At 31.1% G+C, this 23,997-nt stretch overlaps 1 protein-coding gene across 1 annotated transcript; it reads left to right on the top strand.

Moving 5' to 3' along the window:
* Positions 1-12,971: 12,971 nt before the first annotated feature.
* Positions 12,972-15,356, top strand: LOC108337760 (patatin-like protein 2). Its single transcript, XM_017574351.2, has 7 exons — positions 12,972-13,236; positions 13,335-13,516; positions 13,619-13,811; positions 13,983-14,141; positions 14,301-14,606; positions 14,699-14,874; positions 15,030-15,356. The coding sequence occupies exons 1-7, from the start codon at positions 13,108-13,110 to the stop codon at positions 15,100-15,102; spliced, it is 1,218 nt and encodes a 405-aa protein (XP_017429840.1). The 5' UTR covers positions 12,972-13,107; the 3' UTR covers positions 15,103-15,356.
* Positions 15,357-23,997: the final 8,641 nt, after the last annotated feature.

Genomic DNA, 23,997 nt, shown 5'->3' with positions numbered 1-23,997 from the left:
GACAAAGGGCGTTTCCCTTGTGAAAGTTGTTAGATATTTTTATCATTCCAATGATTAAGCATTTATCTCCAAATAAGAATTTATTTCTATGCTGGAAATATATTTGTTTGCTATAGAGCAGCATTTGATTGTTTTTTTTTTCGTGAAATGATAGTTTTTTTTTTTGTCGATGGTGAATTAGTTAAAAGTCATTTTATATCATTGATGCTTTTACTTCTTTGGTTATTGATGTTTTAACTTTTTTGTTTGGTTAGATATCTTATGTTTCTCTCTTATAAATAATATTCTCTTTTTTTTTTGTAAGTATTTGGATGTGCTAATTTTGTGGAGTCTTCCGAAATTCAATTTTTTTAATTTTTGGTTGATAGTAATAAACTTATTTCTTGAAAAGGAAAGTAGCTTAATATGATAAGAAGAATTTAGTTAGTAATTTCGATAATTGTTGGCTTATTGTCTTATAACTTTTGGGGTTATAAATTAAGTGTTGAGAGTGGGGAGTTTTATCAAGTTCTTTCACCTTGAAGGAAGTACAATAAAGTGTGCTTTTTGATGATGAACTTGTTAATGTTTTTTTTAAGTGATTAGATTGTTAGATTCTAGGAAAATTTCATGTAGGATAGTTTCTTGGTTGGATAGAAGAGCTAATATGATCTTAAGTTTAAAACTGCATAAATTTGTTGTTGTGTCACAGTTTTAATTATCCCTTAATCGATTAAAGCTATGAGAAAATTTTAATCGATTAAGATAATAACATAATTGATTAAAATGGGTCAGAAGCACACCAATAATTTACTCTCTATTTTGATCGATTAAGAAATTAACCTAATCGATTAAAATAGTGTGTAGAGCTTAATCAATTATGAAATATAACATAATCGAATAAATGCATCAGTTTTGTGTCTCTTCTATATATATGTGTTCTAACTCAGTTTAAGACACGAAGAACATTCTATTTTTGAACAAATTGAAGCAAGAACACGACTATACCTGTCTTGGAACAATCTTGGAGGCATCAACCATAGTTTTAAAGAATTTCAAGGCCTCCAAGGCTTCAAGAATGGAAGAGTGATCAACCTAGAAATCTGCTTTGTTTGTAATTGTGAAAACTGCATTTGTTGGTTCATCCAGGTTCTACAATCCCTTTTTTTAATCTTTGTGTTTGTCTTAGCTAGGTAGGCAAGACTTTAAGAGAGTGTGTGTATAGCCTCTCTAAATTAGAATTTTTGTGTATTAGAGTGTGGTGTGGATACATGAGAGATTCTTGTATTCTTGACTATTACAATCTATTGGATTCAGTTGAGAGTTGAACCAGTATAAAATTGTTGTGTTCTTTTGCTTTGTTTCTACATTTTAATTTGTTGGTTAGAAAATCCTTTGAAAATAACATTAAGAACTTAAATTATTTAGATGATTTGGAAGATGAGAAATCATAATAGATTTTAGGATCCAATTGTGTTTCCTTTTGTTATTTTTCAAATTAAGAAGTTAATGTGTATGACTGAGAATAAATCTAAAAGGCATATGAGTAATATTATTTTTGATATTTTGGTATTGAAAATTTTCAATATTCAAACTAGGGTAGGATGGTTTTATTTATAGACGTAATATGACAAGTTTCATTTGTTAATTGACTTAAAGTGAATACTAATCATGCATCTATTGGTTGTCTTGGCTTAGCTTTATGTGTTGGTATTCTTAAAGGAACTTGAGGTGAATATATGGAAAGGATGTGTACTTCATCCATAAAGCTGAAGACTCATGAGGAGTAGGAAGGAAGTATGATTTTAGCTCTAGAGTTAAGTTGGTTTTGGTTGCTAAGCTATGTGTGAGAGTTATGTTGATGATTGAACCTCTTGGACCAAGTTTACATGTGGATTCATTATTTTGGTTGATACAACAATAATTATTATTTAATTATGTGCTATTATATGAATTAACGAAAGATTGAATGAGACGTGTTATGAAGTGTTATTATTATATATCTTTAAGTTTAATTATTATGTTTTCTTTTAAGTTAGCTCACCCTTCATGTTCGTGGTTGTGGTTTTCACTTGTGATGATCGTATGACTTGTATTATAAGTGAGCAAATATTGTTGTAGATGGTGATTTAGAGGCACAATAATGAGGAGCTTGAAAATTTCTTTGGGAATTCTTATTTCAAATGTACTTTGCATAAATTTTAATTATTGAATATTTTTAAATGTTTTCTTATTATTTGAAATAAATGTTATTGAGTGGAACATTTATCAGATGAAATAAATAAATTTTTTAATTTTATTAAATAAATTTAGAATATGCACTAATTTTTTTTAGTAATATTGTGAAGAGGTGTTACATTGGAGCATGCTTCGAAGGAGGACTTTCAAAGATTTTGGTTGAAAAGTGATTCTTCTTTAGTTTGTCATGGATTTTTGGATCAATGAGTGGTTCCTTGGAGTCTTAAAGAAAGATCACGTCGGTGCTTGCATTTTAGTACACATATAATTCAAAGTTTCTCATGTTTTTTTGAGAAAGAAATTATTATGCTAATAAATTTGCTAATTTAGCTTTCACACAATGAAAATAGTATAAGTGATTTAATGTTTTGCCTTCATGTATTTATTTATATTTTTTTATAATGAATACAGTTTGTTTATAAAATATAAATTTTATTATAAAAACACACACACACATAACAACACAGACACAGACACAGACACAGACATAGACACAAACACAGACACAGACACAGACACAAACACACACACACAGACACAGACACATACACACACACACATAGACACAAACACACAGACACAGACACACACACAAACACACACACAAACACAAACACACAGACACACACACAGACACACACACACACACACACACACAGACACACACAGACACAGACACAAACACAGACCCAAACACACAGACACACACACACACACACAGACATAGACAGACACAGACACACACACACACAGACACAGACAGACACAAACACACACACAGACACAGACACAGACAGACACAAACACACACACAAACACAGACACACAGACACACACACACAGACACACACAAACACACACACACACATACACACACACACAGACACACAAACACACACACACACACAGAGACACACACACAGACACACACACACACACACAGACACAGACAGACACAGACACAGACATAGACACTGACATAGATAGACATAGACACACACACAGACACAGACACACACAAACACACACACACAGACACAAACACACAGACACAGACACACACACACACACACACAGATACACACACACAGACAGACACAGACACAACCACACACAGACACAAACACAGACACAGACACAGGGACACAGACACACACTCACAGACACAGACACAGACACAGACATAGACACAGACAGACATAAACACACACACACACACAGACACACACACACAAACACAGTCACACACACACACACACACACACACACACACATGTACACACACACGCACGCACACACACACACACACACATCCCTAACTTTTTAAAAAAATAAAAAGTTTACTCAAAACCAAAATTTATTAAGATAAACCTTTCTTATATTATGTTACATTCTAGTCCCTATACTTTAATAAAAGAAAGGATAACAAACAACTACTTTTTATTTTACTTTGTATTTTATAGAGATAAAGTAGTTTATATAATTGGAAAATGAATCAGTTTTATATTTATATATAACTTTTACATACAAAAACATTTATTTTTGTTTTAAAATAATTCTTTTAGATTTAAATTGAAAAAGGTACTTACACGTTAGAAATAACGTTTATAAATGAATAAAAATTGCATTCAATTTCTTTTAAGTATGTCAGGGCCATTAAATTCCCCAACATAGTGGAAACCGTGTGTCCGTAAGAGGGAAAATGAAACTCGGGAAGTGGAAGACAGGTGGCTGCAGGAGAGTGGACCAATCGGTTTGTGCAGGGGGTATATAAGCTGAAATTTAAAATCCGGTGCTACTTTCTGCATGCACCCTTCTTCTCCAAACTGCTGAACCTCATTTTCTCTTTCTTCTCTCTAGATTCCTCCATCTTCTCTTTAAGAATTCTCATCTTTTTCTTCTTCCGATCACCATTCAGGCAACGTTTGAACTCTCCCGACGTCAAGGATTTTCATTTAGACCGATCAAGTTGTGGTTTTAAGCTGGTGAGTTCCTTCTCTTCTTAGAACGTTTGTTTTCTGACACATGCAAGCCAAGTTATAGTTGCATGAGTGTATCATCTCATTCTGATAGCAATTCTGGTCTTTTATTTTGGTTTAGTTTCATAAACCAGGAAACTCTAAGTGTATAAGATTAGTAGTGGTGAGCCAGATACTGCAACTATGAGCGTTCGGCTGAGTTTAGAGGTAAGGGAAGCTTATAAAATTTGATTATGATTCTTCGTTTTGAATGGTTGTATGTTTGTTTGATTAATTGATGAATATGAAGTATTGGTGTTACTGCATTGTTTGTTTAAATGAGTGGATGATTTATAAATAATGTAAACTGGGTTGATATAGGTTTGATCTTAAGTCTGCAACTTTCTGCGTAATTCTGTGTTTGTCACCGAGAGTCATTATTGACCGTTCGGTTTTTCCCTTTGAGCATTCAGTCTAAACTGGATTCTTCTTCTGTAGAGAATTTTAGTTCATGACCGATCGGTTTTCTATTAGTATACTGGTAAATAAGCGTTCGGTCTAAGTATAACTTTCTATTTATATTTCGTAATCAGCTTAGTTGAGGTATTCAATAATATTTAAAGTCGTAGATATTATAGTTATCTGTTATTAAAAATAAGTTATATGTAATTGTATTTAGAATATATTCCTTCATGGTATAAGCTCAGTAATGCTCGGTCTTGAATCAAGCGCTCGGTCTCAGTAGTGCTTGGTCATAGACCAGGTGCTCGGTCTCAGTAGTGCTCGGATTTAAACTAACTGTTTGGTCTTATAACATTCCGTAATATATCTGCATTAGGTATTAAGAGTGTTCGTCCAAACTCAATAGTGTTCGGCCATGGATTCTAGTGCTTGGTTTAAACCCTTAGGTCTCTGATAAAAGAATTCATTATTTTCGGTTAACTTTAATTATATGTATTTTATAGTATTCCAAACATTCTTGAAGTTCTGTGTAGTAAAGACCGTTCGATCATAATTGTTGAGTAGCGAGTAAACATTTCGTATTATCATAAGTGTTAGGCTTCTGATGAGTCTTACCTAGTATGGACCGTTCGGTCTTGTTCTGTAGATAAGTGAAAGACCGCTCAGTCTTATAAGGGTTCGGTTATGTTAGTCTAAACAATATTCTCTCGTTCGGTTCTGTTCCAAGATGGGATCTTGTTTTCTGGGTTTCGGTTTAACTGTATTGATGAAATATGATGGTATTTAAAATGTGGTATGAATGGAATAGTATGGAAATGAAAGAGTATTCTAGGGAGGAATATCTCAGGATTGGTTATTCAATGGTAGAGTATGAATGTGGTTATGCGTAGTTGGTGTTTATCCTGATATTCTGTGATTACTCATTCTCAAATAGAGAAGAGTAAGTCATGTGTGAGAATGACAGGATGTCCTAGTCCATAAGGTGAACTTGGGCGGAATAGACTAACCTCGGGTGGCAGCTGTTGAGGGCATCCCAGCTATTACATTACCCAGGTGCAAAAACGTCATAGCTACACAAAATTCATACAGTTCGGACAGTCAGAGTCAAGGGATTGGTCGTTGCGTGTATTACTGTATGGTTATGGTTGGAAATGTATGATTGGTTGATGCATGATTGACCTATGGATTTTATCTTAGATTTGTGTGAATTCTAGAGGTGTCAATTTGATCCATGACCCCGGGGCTAGCCCTAACCCATTCTTGAAAAAGCCCCCTCTTAAGAAGCCCCTCAAATGGGGGCCAAAAAAAAGCCCCAACCCCCAAAGCCCCCTCTCAAGGGGGTTAGGGTCAGGGTTAAGGTGGGTTTAGCCCACTAAAATTTTTTTGGAAACTAAACTTCAACATTCTTAATAGTAACTATTAAAAGTACTAAATTTTATATTCATGTAATTGATTTCTTATTTCAAATTATTAAATAAAACTAATTAATTATACTATAATAGAATATTTAATATTCAAAATAACCACTTTTTTAAATAATTAAAAACAATTGCAAACCACACACTTAATTTTATACCACTAAATAGTATTACAAATTTATTTTACTGAAATATTATAAAAATGCTTTATTTTGTTGTCAATTTTAATTAAATTATGTCTTATGTTGCAAACACCAATTATTAGAAAATTATATATAATTAGTAATATCAAAATAACCCCAAAGAGAGATAATAACATATTAATTTGATTTAATATTTGCACTGCTTTTACAGTTCTTAAAAGGAATTACTGTTTTGTTTCCTCGATTTCTAAAATATCACTCAATCTGCTTTTAATTATTTAAAATTAAAATAATTCAAAAATTTATTATCTAAATTTTTTTGATCAAAAATAGTATTAATATTTTATGTGTAAATTAAACTTATGTTTTATTTTGTTTTTTTCTCTCTGATAATCTTTTCTCAAAATCACCATAAGATATATTATAAAAAGAAAGTTAATTTCTTAAAAATTTATAAAAAAAATGAAAATTTTAAATAGACCTAAAGTACTAAAGAATGACAAATGTTAGTGTTTCAATTCTTTAACTAACACATTAAATAATTTATTTTTAACTTTCAATTAGAACACATAACATAAATGTATGTTTATATTTATGTTTATGACATTTAAAATGTAAACATTTTGAGTGAGTAGTACGACAAGATTGAATTCTATGGGCGAATACAACTGCACAAGGTTTATGAGTTTTTTCTTTTTATTTATTATTTTTGTTATGAACATGATTTGTTGAGTATAAAATGAAAAAGAAAATCATTTATATTTAATTTCTTTTTCAATAACTTTCTAAGAAAATAAAGAAGCCTATTTTTTTTTTTAAATTAAGAGCTTCAATTAGAGAAAATCTTCTCTTAAATTTCAATTAGGATAATTTTAGATAAAATGTTAATTTCTTACTTATAACTTAAAAAAAAGTGAAATTAAATATTTAAATTTCAAATTTATAAAATGATCCTTTAATTTTATACTTAGAGAATCTAACTCAATAAATATTGTCATCTTGTTTTTGCTTCTTGATTTTAGAACTCTTCTCTTATAAAAATTTCAATTTATTTTTTATAGTAACTATTTTTGTAACAAATTAGGAGTTAATTATATTTTTTCTTGTATTCAAAATGAACATTTTTTTCTAAAAAAGAAGGCCCATGGGTTGGCCCTAGCCCACAGGGCTTTTGAAGATATTTTGGCCCCTTGGGCTTTTTCTACGAGGGGCTTTTTGGCCCCAACCCACGTGGGTTAGGGTCAAACCATGTAAGGAGGGCCAAATTGACAGGTCTAGTGAATTCTATGTTTTCTGAATTAATTAAATTACATAAGCTTACCTTATTTTCCTGTCTTGTCTGTATTTTCCGTTCGGCCGTCATTTCCTGTTGCAATGATCACCCTGTGGATGTGAGTAGAAGGGGAAGAATGTCTACTGGAAGAGACTCTGGTAGAAGTGGAAGTGAAAGCTGAACCATAGGACCGTTCGGTCGTTAGAATTGGTTCTATTTTGTATAATCGATCAGTGTAAGCTTAGTTTTGGAACCGTTCGGTCTAGACTTTTGTTTTGTAAAGTTTAAATTTTGAAGTATTGTTGTAAGGCCGTTCGGCCATAAGCGTACCTCTTCTCTTTCAGAACTGAACTGTAATATTGTTAATTGTAAATATTCTATGGTATTATTTTATACTGTATTTCTGGGATGTTACAAAGTACACTTTTCAAAGTACCGTGAATAGAAAAATAATATTAAAAAAGAAAAATATATCAAAAATAGTAAATTAAATTACAAGAAAAAAATAGTTGTCAAGTAAATATTAGTACTTTACACCAATAGTATGATTAATGATTTTTTAAAAATAAAAAAATTTAATTAATTTTTTAAATTACATATTTAAGTAAAAAATAATAATACGATTAAACCTTAATTTTGTACTTTACAGTTACTATTTGATAATTATTTTTTTATGTTGTCGTTGAAAGGTGTATGAAATAGTGGTGAAGAGCATACGTGAATATGACAAATAAAGAGACAAATGCAATTATGATATTCTTATCCTTTTCTAATTATTTTCTTATAATTATAGTCTTTTGAAATTGTTGCCTATGAAATTAAGTAGGTAAGTGGAAAAATATAAAGTGACAATAATAATTAAGGAGACTCTTAAAAACTCCTGAGAATTTAACGAATTAATTATAATTTAAACAAGTCAGACAAGAAAATTTAAAAAAGTCCTATAACCTAACACGTGGCTCATAGAATAATATAAAATAATAGTCATGCTATTATAAAATAATTAATTATGGTGGTTGGAATTTATATTGACACAATTATTTAGATATTTTCTCATTGACTAATTGACTCATGGTTCATTACTATCCATGCGTTAACAATCAATATTACTTTTTTTCATTAATGATAATTATTATTTTTTAATTTTATACTCTATCAAAAGTAAAAATATTCTCCAGGAAAAATGGGTTTTATTAATAATTAATTGAAGGTGATTTAACTAGTTACAAGAAAATACCTAATAACAATATTGTGAAAGATGGTATTTCAAAATTATTCATTATAAAAATCTAAGTATAAATTTAAATTTTATAATAAATAAAAGTGAAAAAAATTGAATACCAAAATAAAGATTCATAAATTTATATCAGAGTCAAAGATTATTATTAGTGATCAACTCGAATAAATCTTTGTATCGAAAATTTACCTGATATAAGATTAAAAAATTGTATTTTATTGAAATAAAAAATAATATAAAAAAATACTAAGCTTGAAAGAGAAGTGTTAATGTAGACAGATCCATCACTAATATATTGGGATAAATCAAAATTAAGTGAATGAAAGAAAATTTGAGACAGAGAAATATACATTTAGTAAATTTAAAAGTGAACCTTTTAATGTGTGTCCAAAAGTATTTGTTAAATAATAGTAAACATATTTTACATGAATATTTCAATATATAAATTATAATATGATCAAATTATAAATATATATTTTCAATATATAAATATATAATAAATAGATTGTTTATATGTCCACTCCTCTAGAAGACACACTGTGACATCCCAAAAATACAGTCATAACTATAAATTCAGAAAGAATCACATTTAATAATAATTCAAACAGTTTTCCACTAAAAACAAAATGAAGAAAAATAAAATTTAGAACGAACGAACGCTCAAGGACGAACGTCCTTGAGTACAATTCAATAGTTAAGGACGAGCGCGCGAAGCCGCACGTCCACACAAGAGTTTACAAAATAAAACCGAACGTACAAGAAACCTGACCGAACGGTTTACACAAGACAAATACCGAACGGTCGAAATCAACTTAAACGAAAACAAGGGATGGTCGAACGACCACTCAATTCAACAACTACACTACTGGCCGAGCGGTCTCACTGCTCGGTCTTCACTTCCACATCAACCAGATTCTCTTCTTCCAGCAACTCTTCCAAACGCTCGTCTCCCTCTGCTCACATCCACACGGATGATCATTGCAATGACAAGACGGACGTACAAGAACGATGGACAACACAAGGAAAACGAAAGGGTAAGCTTACGTAATTTAACTCATGCATCAACATATAAATTCCAGCAAACAGTTCATTTCACACATACATATCAACGTACGCATTCATCATACATCACATAATTTAACGCAAGTACAAAATAAAACTCAACACGACTGACTGTCCGGACTGTATGAAATCTGCGTAGTTACAGGCGTTCACGCACCCGGGTGGTGTGGTAACTGGCATCCTCATCAGCTGCCACCCGAGGTTAGTCCGTTCTTACGTCGCCCATGTTAACTTATGGACTAAGGACCTCCTGCCGTTCCCACGCATGACGTGCGTCCTCTACTTGAGAACGAGCACTCACGGAACATCAGGATCGAACAGCCAACATTAACTTCCCACAGTCATACTTGACAATTTCCAATAATTTCCAAGAGTCGTTCCTACCTGGAACGCTCGTTCAATATTCATAACTTTCATTTCATCTCAGATATTGTTCACCATTCACTATTCATCAATCCATAATCATTTTCATCTTAATGGGGAAAGCATAAAAAACCGAACGTTCTATCTCAAAGAAACGAGAACGAACGCTGTGAGCGAGACTAAAAGAACGCTCGTTCGTATTAGAGTACGAACGACAGAGAAACAGTTACGTTCAGGAAATGGCCAAGTATGGTACTATTCATTGGACGAACGCTATTTGGTGGGAAAAGAGAACGAGCGCTCAAAATAATACCGAGCACTATTAGGACGAACGCTCATTTCAAAACCGAGCACTATTAGGATGAACGCTCAGCTCAAAACCGAGCACTATTAGGACGAACGCTCAGCTCAAAACCGAGCACTATTAGGACGAACGCTCAGCTCAAAACCGAGCACTATTAGGACGACCGCTCAGTTGGAGACCGAGCACTATTTCGGGCGGACGCCCATTATAAGGCCGAGCCTCATTTATAACGAACGCTCGGTATGAAACCGAACGACACTTTGAGCGTACGTTCAGTGTAAGACCGAACGCCTTCTAGTACGATCGTCCGGTGTAAGACCGAACGCTATTCTGGGCGAACGTCAGGTGTAAGACCGCACGTTCAGTAACTCAGATTGATAAATCTTGAAAATAAACTAAGAGAATTTTGGAGAAGTAATACGAACGGGAATATGCACTGCTACATATATATATACAAGTACAAAAAGAGAGAAGTTTATCAAACGTACAAGATTTCTACAGTGCCAAACCGAACGCTCAAACAGAGCATTCTAGGGTGAGGACGCTCGTCCTCAACCACAGATTTAGTCAAATGACAGAATCAACATTTCAACCATATCACTAAAGAAAAACCGAACGGTCAATGACCGTCCAGAACGAACGTACAACTTTTCATGGAAGGTTCATTTCTCATCAAAATCATATCATCTCATTCGTTCATATCAACCCAAAATCTCAAATTTCATATATCTCATTTTATCCAACATCTCATGCATAATATGTAACTTAGTCATATATCATTTTCATTCCATAAAAACGAACGTTCATGCAATCAACCACAGCAACATCATACAGTGAAATAACGAACGTTAATATCATCATTCATATCATCCATCATGCATTTCCTTATACAGTAAAATAACGAACGTTCACACACATACATACATCAAAACAGTTAAATTAAGTAAGCTTCCCTTACCCGGAAATGAACGAACGTTCACAGACGCACACAGACGCTCTCCACTGAGACTCTACTCGCCAACGCTCGTTAATTCACTATACGAACGAACGCCAAAAACTAAAAATCAGAACTACCCATTTTGAGAAAAAGACGAACGTACAACTTGCATGCATGAAAACGAACGTCAGAGAGGAAGGAAAGGACTTACCGGTTCAGTTTTCACGAACCGAACGTCCTTCTGGAGTCCTACGCCGAGCGTCCTTCAGCTGCGCCGGAGATACTGATCGGAGGAGGTGCAGTGGTGGTTCCTTAGAGAGGGAAGGGTGCAGAGAGTGTAGAGAGAAGGAGGAGAGAACTTAGGTTTCTCAGAAATGAAGTAAAGAGAGGGACATGCAGGGGAAGTGGGGAATAAGTTCAGAATTCCCACTTGCCAGCGCACGTTCGCACTCCACCAGCGCACTCCATCCCGCCAGCGCACGTCTGCACTCTGCCTGCGCACTCCACTACGCCTCTGACAGCCCACGCCGGACGGTCGACCACTGCATTGTTGCCACGCGTCTTCCACCACCGCGGACGCACGTTCAGTCTGGCTGACACACTGTTCTCCACTACGCCGGACGCACGTTCCCACTGTGCTCTGACTCAGTTGGGCGTGCGACAGCTGGCGTTCGTCAGTGGGTGTCGGACACTATTGTCGGCCATGTGTACTGCTGAGGTGACACGCTCTCCTGCTGCCACGTGGACGCACGTTTTTCGAGGCCTGACACACACAATTACCATGTGAAGAATTACTCTGCAAAGCAAAAACAAACACAAAGTTTTCCCTTCGCATTCAATCTCATTAAACACTGTGGTCCAAAAGACACTGTTTTTCCAACCTAACACGTGAAAACAGATAAAAACCACGTGATTATAAAAGTTTTGAATATTCAACATTATTCACTATATTATCCATTTCGAGGTTTCTGGAAATTAATTTAACATACGAGAAATCTATCCTACAACCTTAAGGTGCTAAGATTTTGGTAGGAGATTATATTATATTTCTAATATAGCTTAACTTATGATTGATTAATCCCTTTTGAAAGAAACATATAGTAATCTGTTCAAGTAATTGAAGAATTTTTATTCATTGAAAGTCTTTTTGCCTGAGGTTTTAGACAAATTTATTCCATTATAGTACCTAATTTTAGTTTACCCTTAAGAAAAAAATCCAATTCATACGTTCATTGATTACAGCTAACCACCAAACATCATAATTAACACGTGAAAAAGACTAAAATAATGTCAATATAGAGATAGGTTTTAAATAATAAAATAAAGAATATTTTACCACATATAAATTTTTTACATTCATTTAATATTATTTTTTTTACCTTTTTAAAAAAAATACAAAAAAATACTTTTTTTATTATTATTTTATTTTTATAAAAGTGTCAAATCAATATAAAAAATGTGTGATTTATCATTTCACAAATATTATTCATTTTCCTGTTTTTGTGACAACTAACTTAACACGCGAAAAACATAATGACTGATCTAACATGTTCAATCTTTAACGGTTTAGCTTTTATATAAATATGTAGCTTCTCCTCATCAGATTAAGCCATGAAAACAAGGTTTTTCTGAAAAAGTTTGATCAAGAGTTGAGTAGTTTCTTTGCACTTTCCTAAGCTCAGTTCACTCCATCTCTCTTTGTCTTTGTCTTGGTAAGTCATCAATTGAGATCTATGGAAGCAACTCAAACTCCAAGCAAAGGTGATGATGGAGACCTCATTACTGTGCTGAGTATTGATGGTGGTGGCATTCGTGGAATCATTCCAGGAGTTATACTGGGTTTCCTCGAATCAGAGCTTCAGGTAATAAGCTAAGACAAAACACGAGTCTAGGGTTTTCACAGATATATAAGTAAAATAACTGTAGTCACTGCAGCAAACTAATAATGGTACATATGCAGAAGCTGGATGGTGCTGATGCAAGGCTAGCAGATTACTTTGATGTGATTGCAGGAACAAGCACCGGTGGATTAGTCACTGCAATGCTTACTGCTCCAGATGAAAACAGCAGACCCTTGTACGCAGCCAAAGATATTAAGGATTTCTACCTTGAGCATACCCCAAAAATCTTCCCACAGAATAGGTAAATACCACACTTTACTATAAACTTCATACCAAATCATTCAAATCTAAATGCATATTTTATCACTGTGTACTGATTTACAGTGTGATTTTCCAAATACAGTGGCTGGAATTTAATCGCATCATTGATGAAATACGGCAGAACTCTGATGGGACCACAGTACGATGGCAAGTATTTACACAAGCTCATTAGGGAAAAACTAGGGGACACAAAATTGCAACACACATTAACCAATGTCGTTATCCCCGCATTTGATATCAAACACCTTCAACCCACCATCTTTTCCAGCTTCCAGGTTCATCTCTCCTCTCAATTGTTGCCTAAAATATATGGTGGTTGCAAAAATTCAGTCACTTGAAAACAAAAATTGCAGCTTTTTTTACAGACGTTGATAACAAGGAATCTCATGTGTTGTGTTTTGTCTTTTTCTCTAACGAAATTATTACTCTCGAATATGATGTCACAGGTGAAGAAGAGACCATACTTGAATGGGTCTTTGTCTGATATATGCATTTCAACCTCAGCAGCACCAACCTATCTTCCAGCTCATTCCTTTGAAACCAAAACCCACCATGGTAGTTTCAAATTCGACCTTGTAGATGGTGGTGTAGCAGCAAATAACCCGGTATTATATAGAACTAATCTTAATCATTAACACACACACAAGATAAAAAGTGTGAAGCAAGTTTGATAACAAGTATAAAACACACTTACAAGCACGCTTAAGAGATTTAAATGATAACACAAGAACGTGATAGATATGTTATAATTTGGGGTTTTCCAGGCACTGGTGGCGATGGCAGAAGTGTCGAACCAAATCAGCAATGAAGGGTCATGTGGAAGCTTGAATGTAAAGCCGTTGCAATACAAAAAGTTTTTGGTGATATCGTTGGGAACAGGTTCTCAGCAACATGAAATGAAATACAATGCTTCTAAGGCATCTAAATGGGGCCTTTTGGGCTGGGTTTCCTCCTCCGGTGGCAATCCTCTGATCGATGTGTTCAGTCATGCTAGTTCTGACATGGTCGATTTCCACATCTCCTCCGTTTTCCAAGCACGCAATGCCGAAGAAAACTACCTCCGAATCCAGGTTCTTTCAAAACATACATAAACATCTAGAATGATTCTCGTGATTGCAAATGAAAACTCATGAGTTGAATTCTTTATATTCAAATTCTGTAGGACGATACTTTAAATGGGGACTTATCTTCGGTGGACGGGGCCACGGAGAAGAATTTGAATGGCCTCGTCCAAGTTGCAGAAGCATTGTTAAAGAAACCAGTTTCAAAGATTAACTTGAGGACTGGTATTCATGAACCTGTTGAGTCTAACGAAACCAACGCAGAAGCCTTGACGAGGTATATATCAAAACCCTAATCTCTCTCACACAAAGTATAATAAACATCATGTGTTCATCGTACTAATATTTTATTAACTACGTAATTTTTATCAAACAACATCCATGAGTTGTAACTTGCTTCAGTTTCACGTATTGATTATTTTTTTTTATCAGGTTTGCGATACGACTATCCGAACAGAGAAAATTTCGGAAATCTCAAACGTTTGCGAACAATGGAAATATTTGAAAGACGAAGAGAAGAGATACTTGTTGCTTGGCCAATATGATAAATGATAATTACTGTAGTGTTCATTTTATTTTTATATATTTTATTTATATTTTGTTTTTTTCATTACAGTGAAGATATAGTTCATTGTTCTGTATCACAATAATTAGTGTCCCTACAATGTTATATCTCATGTGCTGTAAACGCTACGTGTTTCTTTATTTTCATGTTACAACGGCTTTGTAATGGAATTATTCTGGGTTACACTATACTAATTGCTTCTTCATTTTATTTTAAAAGCATGTCTTATTTTATTTATAAGCCAAATAACTATTATTAAATAGACAATTATTCCAAATAAATATTGTTAAATAGACATATATTTTGAAAATGAATTTGAAAGGTACAATTGATGGAAAATAAAAATTGCATGGTAAGGATTCGAGGATATAAGTTATAGGTTTTGGAGCTTTTCAAAAAAACGAAAGAAATTGAGTCTAGAGTGATAATGTGACATTGCTGTAGAGTGATTTGTCCTTATGCTAACAATATCTTATCTATATTATATCATATGGATCTTATTTTAACTTTTTCTCATCCTACTCATCACATTTCCTTAATATATTTTGAAGTTAATTTTGATAAAAATTAAGATACCGTTGAACCTGTATTTCCTTAATTATATTCGTCCTTAATTGCTTTTGATGTATGGGAAGTTTAACGTTCGACTTTCCCCATAATCTTATCCTAATTCTGTAGCATATAATGTTTTATCAACTCAAGAATCCTAATTCCTTTGGAAGGAAAACATAACACTTTAAGAAGATCTGTTGGTAAAAAGTTGACACTATTTAATTAGTAGCGTCAGATTCAAATCAAACTTGCGTGGGACTATAAAATTATGAAAATTAATTCGTTTGTATTAGTTTCCAAAGTCAATTAAGTTGCTGCTAATTTATAATTGATTTTTAAATTAAAATAAGGTTTGACCTACATATAATAAAATCTATTTTTCATATTAATTTAATTTGCATCATATTTGGCTGACTAAATGATAGTAATTTAAAAAAAAAAATAATCCCATACAATATCTATATGTTTAACAAGATAAAATATTAAGTGATCTTTCTTTTTTTTTAAAAAAAAAGCATAAATCTTTCAAGGTGAAGTATGAAGGATGACTTCAGAATTATAAGATTCATATTTTTTTTTATGAAAAAAAAATTCAGATTATATATTTTTTTTTCAAATTACATAATCTACATTCCACAATTCGTAATTCCTTGAGTTTATCTCAAACACAACACATAAACAAGAATCACAAAGGTTTTCGTACTGACCTTTAAAACAAACCTTTTCCATTGTATAATCTGGAATTTGTTTTTTTATTTTACATTTTAAACTATATATTTCAAAATATATATTTTTATTTTGCATTATGAGGATATAGTTCAAAATATAAATTTTCTATTCTAAATTCTACAATCCATAACATATAATTAAAAATATATTTTGAATTGTATAATTAAAATATAAAATATTATATTTTAGATTATACAATCTAAAATATATATTTTATTTTCTATTTCAGTTTATTAAATTCGAAATATAATTTTTTTTATATTTTAAATTGTACATTCCAAAACATTTCTAAATCATGTAGTCCAGAATTTAAAATAAAAATAAGGATAAAAATGAAAATTTAAAATGTACGAAGGCGTATGAATAAATTGTGGAGGTTGTGCAGAAAGAAATGTACCATATGGGCCGAGTGCTTTTCAATTTATGGACTCCCTCTTTTGTGTTCTTTCTTTGGAGTTTTTCTCCCTACACCACTTACTCCACTTTTCTTCATGCACTTTCACATTTTTTATAAATTTCAAAATTATCTTATGTATTTCAAAAAATCTTACATTTCATTTTTTTCTTCAAAGAATTTTAAAATTTGTTAGAAAGATTTTTTTTAATAGATTTCAAAATCCGTTAAGAAATTTTTAAAAACTTCAATAAATTTCAAATAAAAAAATTATTTTTGAAGTGTGAGAATGTATGGAAAAATGTGGGGAAGTACAATAGAAACATCCCTTCATTTGATGCATCGAGCCTTATTTAAAAAAATACCCCTAATTTTAGTGAAATGTGAAGTATCTTATTTCCCAACCATAAGAAATGTGAAGTACTTGGTCTGTTATACATTTTGCAAGTACCAAAGAAGATAAGGATTATAACTACTAATTACAGTAAAATAAAATATTTAAAAAGGAGATATAATTTTATTAGGGAGATAGAAAATAAAATGCTGAAAAAGAAGCTAGGATTAAATGTGACATTTTTGTTTTTTTAACTTTATGAAATTTGGCAGATACAAGTTGCGATAACTCGGGGTTTTACCAAAAGGTTTTAATAACCTAGTAAACTCAAATCAGTCAATGATTAATTCAATCTTTCAGTAGAGCTTAACAAGTTTTGTTATAACAAAATCCTAATTATGATAATAAAAACTATGGTATACACTTAATATAATATTTCAGAACTATTTAAATATAATTTTTATAATTTAATTAAAAAATATAATATGCAGTGCTAACAAATAAATAAATAAAATTTCATAAAAAGTAAAACGTGACTATACTTAAAGAACTAAAGTTATATTGACACATGTGATATTTTAGGAAATATAATTTACAACAGTTTAGAAAGAAAAAAAAAATCATTGCACTACGTCCACGATTGCTTAAATTTCTTATCTACGGTCTATTTTACTTTTAAATTGATAAAAAAAATGTAATCAAAGTTGGGGATAAATTACTTGTTTTTATATGCACTAAATTCATTGAAATCAGTCTTTTCGTCGTACAATAATTAATGTGTATCAATATATTATAATAATGTCTTTCTATTAGTATACTATGCTATTTGTATTTCTTAATTGTTAAAACTGATTAAATGATTCACATGGGGATTAAAGGATTCACATGGTTGAAACTATAATAAGATTATAATTAAAAACAATAAACACAGGAGACAACTTTGGTTGTTCATGAGTTGTCCTTTCAAAAAAAATATATAAACTATGTTTAAATAAACTTTTACAACAAGAAGAAACATAAAATAATTTTATACATGTTAATCATGATTAATTTTAACTTAAATGCCCTCTATTATACAAAATATTATAATTGAAAAATGTCAAAACATCATAATCAACCACTTGATCAATCATTTAACCATCTCTAATAAATAAGTTATAAATAAATTATATATATTGTTATTGAATTATAGTTTTAAATCTATAAATTTGAGTCTCAACTAAAAAGTAATTAATATTGTGAATTTAAAATTTTATTATAATAATTAATTAACGATGAAAATTTTAACAAGTTTAAAAAAGATGTGAGAGGAAATATTTTAATTATTATTTTAAATTTATATATGAAACATTAAACATAAGTTAATAATTTTTTACATTTTTACGTAAATATAAGTTAATTTTAATATGGTCATAAACTTGTATAAACAATGCTATCTAGCACGTGCCCTAAACTTATAATATAGAAACGAGTTGCTTTCCACAAGTTGTCATTCATGAGTCAAAAAAAGCATTATTATTGTATATATTTATACATAAAAAAGTGTGCTAGCACACCCTCCCATTATTCTAGCTCCATTTTATATTTGATTTTGATGGGATCTTGATAAGCTTTTGGATAAGTTGGAGTTATGTTTTGGATTATTCGTATTCCATCTACTTCTTTTATATCTAATATTCAACCTAAAATTATTATTTTCCTAATAAATAAGTACAACATTGGCTTATAGTACAAGACAAGTCTATCTCTTCATCATTCATTCTAATTTCACCATATCTTATTATAATTTCTAAATCTTATAATTTCTATATATTAGTAAAAAAAAGTTAAATTATAATCTTTTTTATTTTTATTTTTTTAATTTTACTAACAAGACAGTCTTATAATTCTAGAATGAGAATTTTTTTAATTATTATGATAGTTTGCTTTACTTGTAACATCAAGATTAAAAAAATCTTATATGTTTTCAGTTTATCCAAAGGTGAAATAAAAGTCCCAAAACTCGTGATATCAGATTTCTTCTAACTTCGTCAAAAAAAGCCCCATAACAATTTGCATAAGTTATTTTTTAATTAATATTTTGAATATTTTTATCGTAACTATTTTGAATTATTATTTATTACCGTTTTCTCAACTAATACTGATAGAAATTATGTTTTTATTGATGATAATTTTTTTATTCGTATATGAAAAATAGAAATAACCATTTTCGTACTTAGTATTTTTTATTAGATATGAAATGAAATATTTTATCTTAATAATAAAGTTAAAATTCAATTATCTTATTTAAAAATATTTCAAAATTAAATAATTTAAATTTCTTAAAAATTGCTAAAAAAATATCTATCCAAACACATTAATGAATTCAAAATTATTTAGAAAAATGGTGAGCACATATATTAGCCTAATGTATTTCGCTAATTCGAACATGGAACACAATTTTGTTCTTATCATAATAAACAATTGACACAATTTTGTTCTTATCGTAATAAATAATTGACCAGAATAATTTTAAAAAAATTGCATGTGAAACATGCAAAATATATATATATATATATATATATATATATATATATATATATATATATATATATATATATATATATATATATATTTATTTATTTATTTTATATGTTTCACATGTAATTTTTTTAAAATTATTTAGGTCAATTATTTATTATGAATAATTTCACAATTATGTATCTAAAATTCAAACTTGATTTTAGGACTCCGAATATAATTTATTTCTATTCATACATCTTACTTTTGCTGATAAAAAAAACAACACCGCTGTTGTTTTAGTTCTAGTTGTTTCATATGAGCACTGGGTTATTATAGTGATGTTTTCTTTTTTACATTTTATTGTTATCTTTTATCTTGATCATGTAACTATTTAAGAAAAAAAAAACTCATAGATTATGATAAGTTAAATATATTTTTATTTTTTAAATTTGGACAAAATTTATATATTATAAATTTTGATTTTTGAACCGAATAAATATATTCTTTTAGCATAATTATATTAATTTTTTTGGGTTTATTAAATGATGTTTCAACTCATATTTGAATTAAAATATGTTAAAGAGGGTAAACAAAACAATCTAAAACATGTCTAACATATTAAAATAAATTAACACTACAAAAATAATGAATTTTAGGAGGGGGTTTTTCCGGCGGTTTTGGAAACCCTGGATAAATTCCGACGGTTTATGCTTAAAACCGCAAGTAATTTTTTTTTTTTAAAAATAAAAATTCTAGTAGTTACTAACCAAAGTCGTCCCTAAAATATATTTTTATTTTAAAATAATTTTCGGCGGTCTTTAATTAATCTTAGAAAAGTTTTTCTCGCACCTTCATTTCTAGTTTTCCAAGCTCTAATTTCCTTCCTCCTAAGCACTCTCATTTCAAAGTAAGATGACTACCAAACACTTAAAAAAAACAAATGATGTTTGGAATTTGCCTCAAAATGAAAGGATTATTGTATGTTGGAATGATGAGTATCAATCAATTGGAGATGCTGGCGCATTATTGAATCGATTCTTGGGGAGTATTGCTAGAAACTTCAAGGCATTCCCTATATGTTATTCTAATTGGAAGAAGATTCCTAAAACTTACAAAGAAGATATAATTCAAAATACCATTCAGGTAAGTAATGTAAATTCATAATACCATTACAAAGAAGCATTCACAATTGATTTATTATGTAATTATTGTTAATTTTGATTAAAATCTGTTTTGAAGACAAAGTTTGCCATCAATTCTGATATTCAAATCAACTACATCTTGAAAGCACTTAATCATAAATGGAGAGATTCTCTACAAGAATTATGGCAACAAAGCGATGATGACACACGTACTAGAGATGAATTGATTGCCATGGGCCCAGAAGGAATAGATAAAGATCATTAATGGGCTTCTTTTGTTGACTACCGGCTTGATGAAAGAACAAAGATAAAACCTAAATTTCTTTTTCTTAAAATTCTGTTATAATTTAATAACTTTTTATATGACAATGTTAGGAGATTGCCCAAAAAAATAAGCATAATAGGACAAAGCAAACTCTTGCTCACACAGGGGGGTCGAAGAGCATTGCAAGGAAGAGGGAAAAAATGGTGAAGTGTTATTGTTCTTCAGCTTTCTATTTCTCATTATATTTATGACATACTTACTATGCATTCGTCCATTTTCATAGGAAAGAGAGTGTGGGCACAAAGTTAGCAGAGGAAAAGTCTGGATAGCTATCCATAAGAAGACTAATGGAGCTTTTGTTAGTGATGAGGCAAGAGAAATTGGAGTAAGTTTTATTCCTGCTACAGATGTATAACAGTTTAGTGCAACAAATTGGAGTAAGTTTTGTTAGGGGATAATTAATTTGGTAACGTGATCTGATTTTAGAGAATCATTACCTCATGTGGTAAACATATACTAGAATAATGATGTTCTTATAGGGAAATTATGTTAACTCATTATACAAAATGTTTCTGTGTATATTTTTTTTCCTGTAAATGATAAGGAAGATATTACCTGAAAGTACTGGATTTAATCAGCATTGATTGCATGAAAATGAGTCAAATCAAATTTAATGAACAAAAAACCCAGATACCTTCTAATCAGAATCTATTGTTCTAGATGATATCAAATAGAGCATCAGTGATTTCACTACTTGGAAATTGTTGGAATGCGGTTTTAGCTGGAGAATGAGAAAGAATAGAACTTTAGAGGAAGGAAGTACTTATACAATTGATGATTATGTTTGCTATCTAATCCAAATTTTAAGACAATCATGACGATTTTATTTAATATTAGTGGCTCATCACAAAACAATGGTTAGGATTTTACTAACACATTTAATTTTATGATTACAAATAACTCCTTAGAATTTCATAAATATTAAACTACTTAAGTATTCGAAATGTTTCTACATGGTTATAAAATTATCCCCATAATAAATTTTTCTAGAACATGCTGCCAAAATGCTTCTCTAGAACAACCTAGCATGTTTGTATAAATATTGTATTATCATGTACCTAAGTTGTAGAATGGAAGTGTGTGGTTATTAGAACTTTGTGCTTATGGTGAGTTATAGGAAGTATTATACTGGTCAAAAGTGAAGGATGAATATAATTAGTTAAACCTTTGTCTCACTTATTCTCTCAACCGAACCAACTTTTGCTCTCTTCAACTCTTCTTCTAATTCGTGCAGATTTAAGTGATGGATTAAAACAATGTTATAGTTGTGGAATAAACAATTTCGGTACTCATTCATTATTAAACCATTGTTATCATATCAGTTCATAAACTAAATACTTGAACCAAAGAAAACTAAAGTAAAAGTCTTTTGATAGTGTAGTAAAAATAGCTCTTTGAAATCTGGTTCTGGAAATTAGAATTGCTTCTCTTTAATCTGGTGTTGTTTCTGTTTGGACTAGAATCAAATTGAAGCATATGAATCTACAATATCATCGACTCAATCAAAAGAAATATCCAGTTCAGATTCATTGGCTCATGCTTTAGGAATCAAAGAGCATTGTGGACGCGTTCGCGGTTTAGGTTTGGGTCCTTGCCCATCTAAAGTCTTTGGAGTCCATGCTCGTTCTCATGGTGGATCATCTTCAACTTCTGCTTCTAATGTTGAATTACAAACTCAGGTTAATGAATATTTTATCAATTACTTGATTTGTTCTTTTTATGATCAACTTCTTAGATATCATTTTTCTTACTTTTTAAATAATTTCATCTTTTAAAGGTATCTTCATTGACAACACAAGTCAATGAAATGAAGGCAGTGATATCATTATTGTTGCAAAATTATCCGGGTCAATTGCCTTCACAGCTTGCTACATTTCAATCATCATCGGTAATTGCTAATTTTATTTGTATGATCTTTTTCTAAATATAACCGACTAACTATTATGTTATATTGTAGGTATCTGATAAAGGAAGTGTGTCAAACGATGGATGCAATGAAAAAGAAGAACCTTAGACATCTTTGTATTTAATTTTTAGTATTGAACATCTTTGTCTTTAATTTTTTATAGCAAAACTGTGTAGAGAATTCAAAATGGCATAACATTGAATTTTGTTTGGAGTGTGCCACTCTCTGAAAACAAACTTGATTGAGAGGCTACTTTCGGATGGTAAAGAACTTCTCTATATATCCTTATCCTCAAAACTGATATTATACAATTAAAATGGTGTGCTATAAAGTTCTTACTTTCATTCTGGTGTGTGGGAACTAAGGTGCATGAAAAATCTATGTTGAAAAGAAACAAAAAAGGTAAAAGTCATTGAAAGCAGAAGTATAATGCATCCTGATACCTTTAGATGTTTACTGCACTAATGATAATGTTATATATAGTTAGTAATAAAGTATGAATATCAGATAGTTTATTTGTTCCATTGAAGGTTTATGGATCCATTAACAAAAGGAGATTATCCAAAATTTACAAAGAAGCATTCCAGATTGCTTATTAATTCATTTAATTTTATTAGCATAAACTACTACACTGCTAGATAGGTATCTGATGCATAAGAATTAAGAAATTCTCCAATTTCAACAAAAAAAAAAACTGTATGCATTTCCGACGGTTTTGGATAAAACTCCGGAAACTTTTCGAACCCAGCTACTTCCGGCGGTTCGTAGAACCCCGGTTAGTTCTAGCGGTTCTTCAAAAACCCCTGGAAATGAGGCAGTTCGCAGAACCCCGTGGGTCCCGACGGTTTCCCAGAAACCCCTAGTAATAGGGGCGATTTTAAGGAACTCCGGTTAGTTCCAGCGGCTTCCAAAACCCCAGGAAATTGGCAGAAAATTGCCGGTAACTTTGTG

This window comes from Vigna angularis, chromosome 7 (genome assembly GCF_016808095.1).
Source record: "Vigna angularis cultivar LongXiaoDou No.4 chromosome 7, ASM1680809v1, whole genome shotgun sequence".
Lineage (NCBI taxonomy): Eukaryota > Viridiplantae > Streptophyta > Magnoliopsida > Fabales > Fabaceae > Vigna > Vigna angularis.
The sequence above is the reverse complement of the archived record's forward strand: the minus strand, read 5'-3'. Positions and strand labels throughout refer to the sequence as shown.

Bases quoted from the DNA above. Each gene is read 5' to 3' on its own strand.
- LOC108337760 (XM_017574351.2), top strand. From the start codon at position 13,108: ATGGAAGCAACTCAAACTCCAAGCAAAGGTGATGATGGAGACCTCATT. The intron at 13,517-13,618 runs GTAAATACCACA...TTCCAAATACAG, and splicing joins AAAATCTTCCCACAGAATAG to TGGCTGGAATTTAATCGCAT. The intron at 14,607-14,698 runs GTTCTTTCAAAA...CAAATTCTGTAG, and splicing joins AAAACTACCTCCGAATCCAG to GACGATACTTTAAATGGGGA.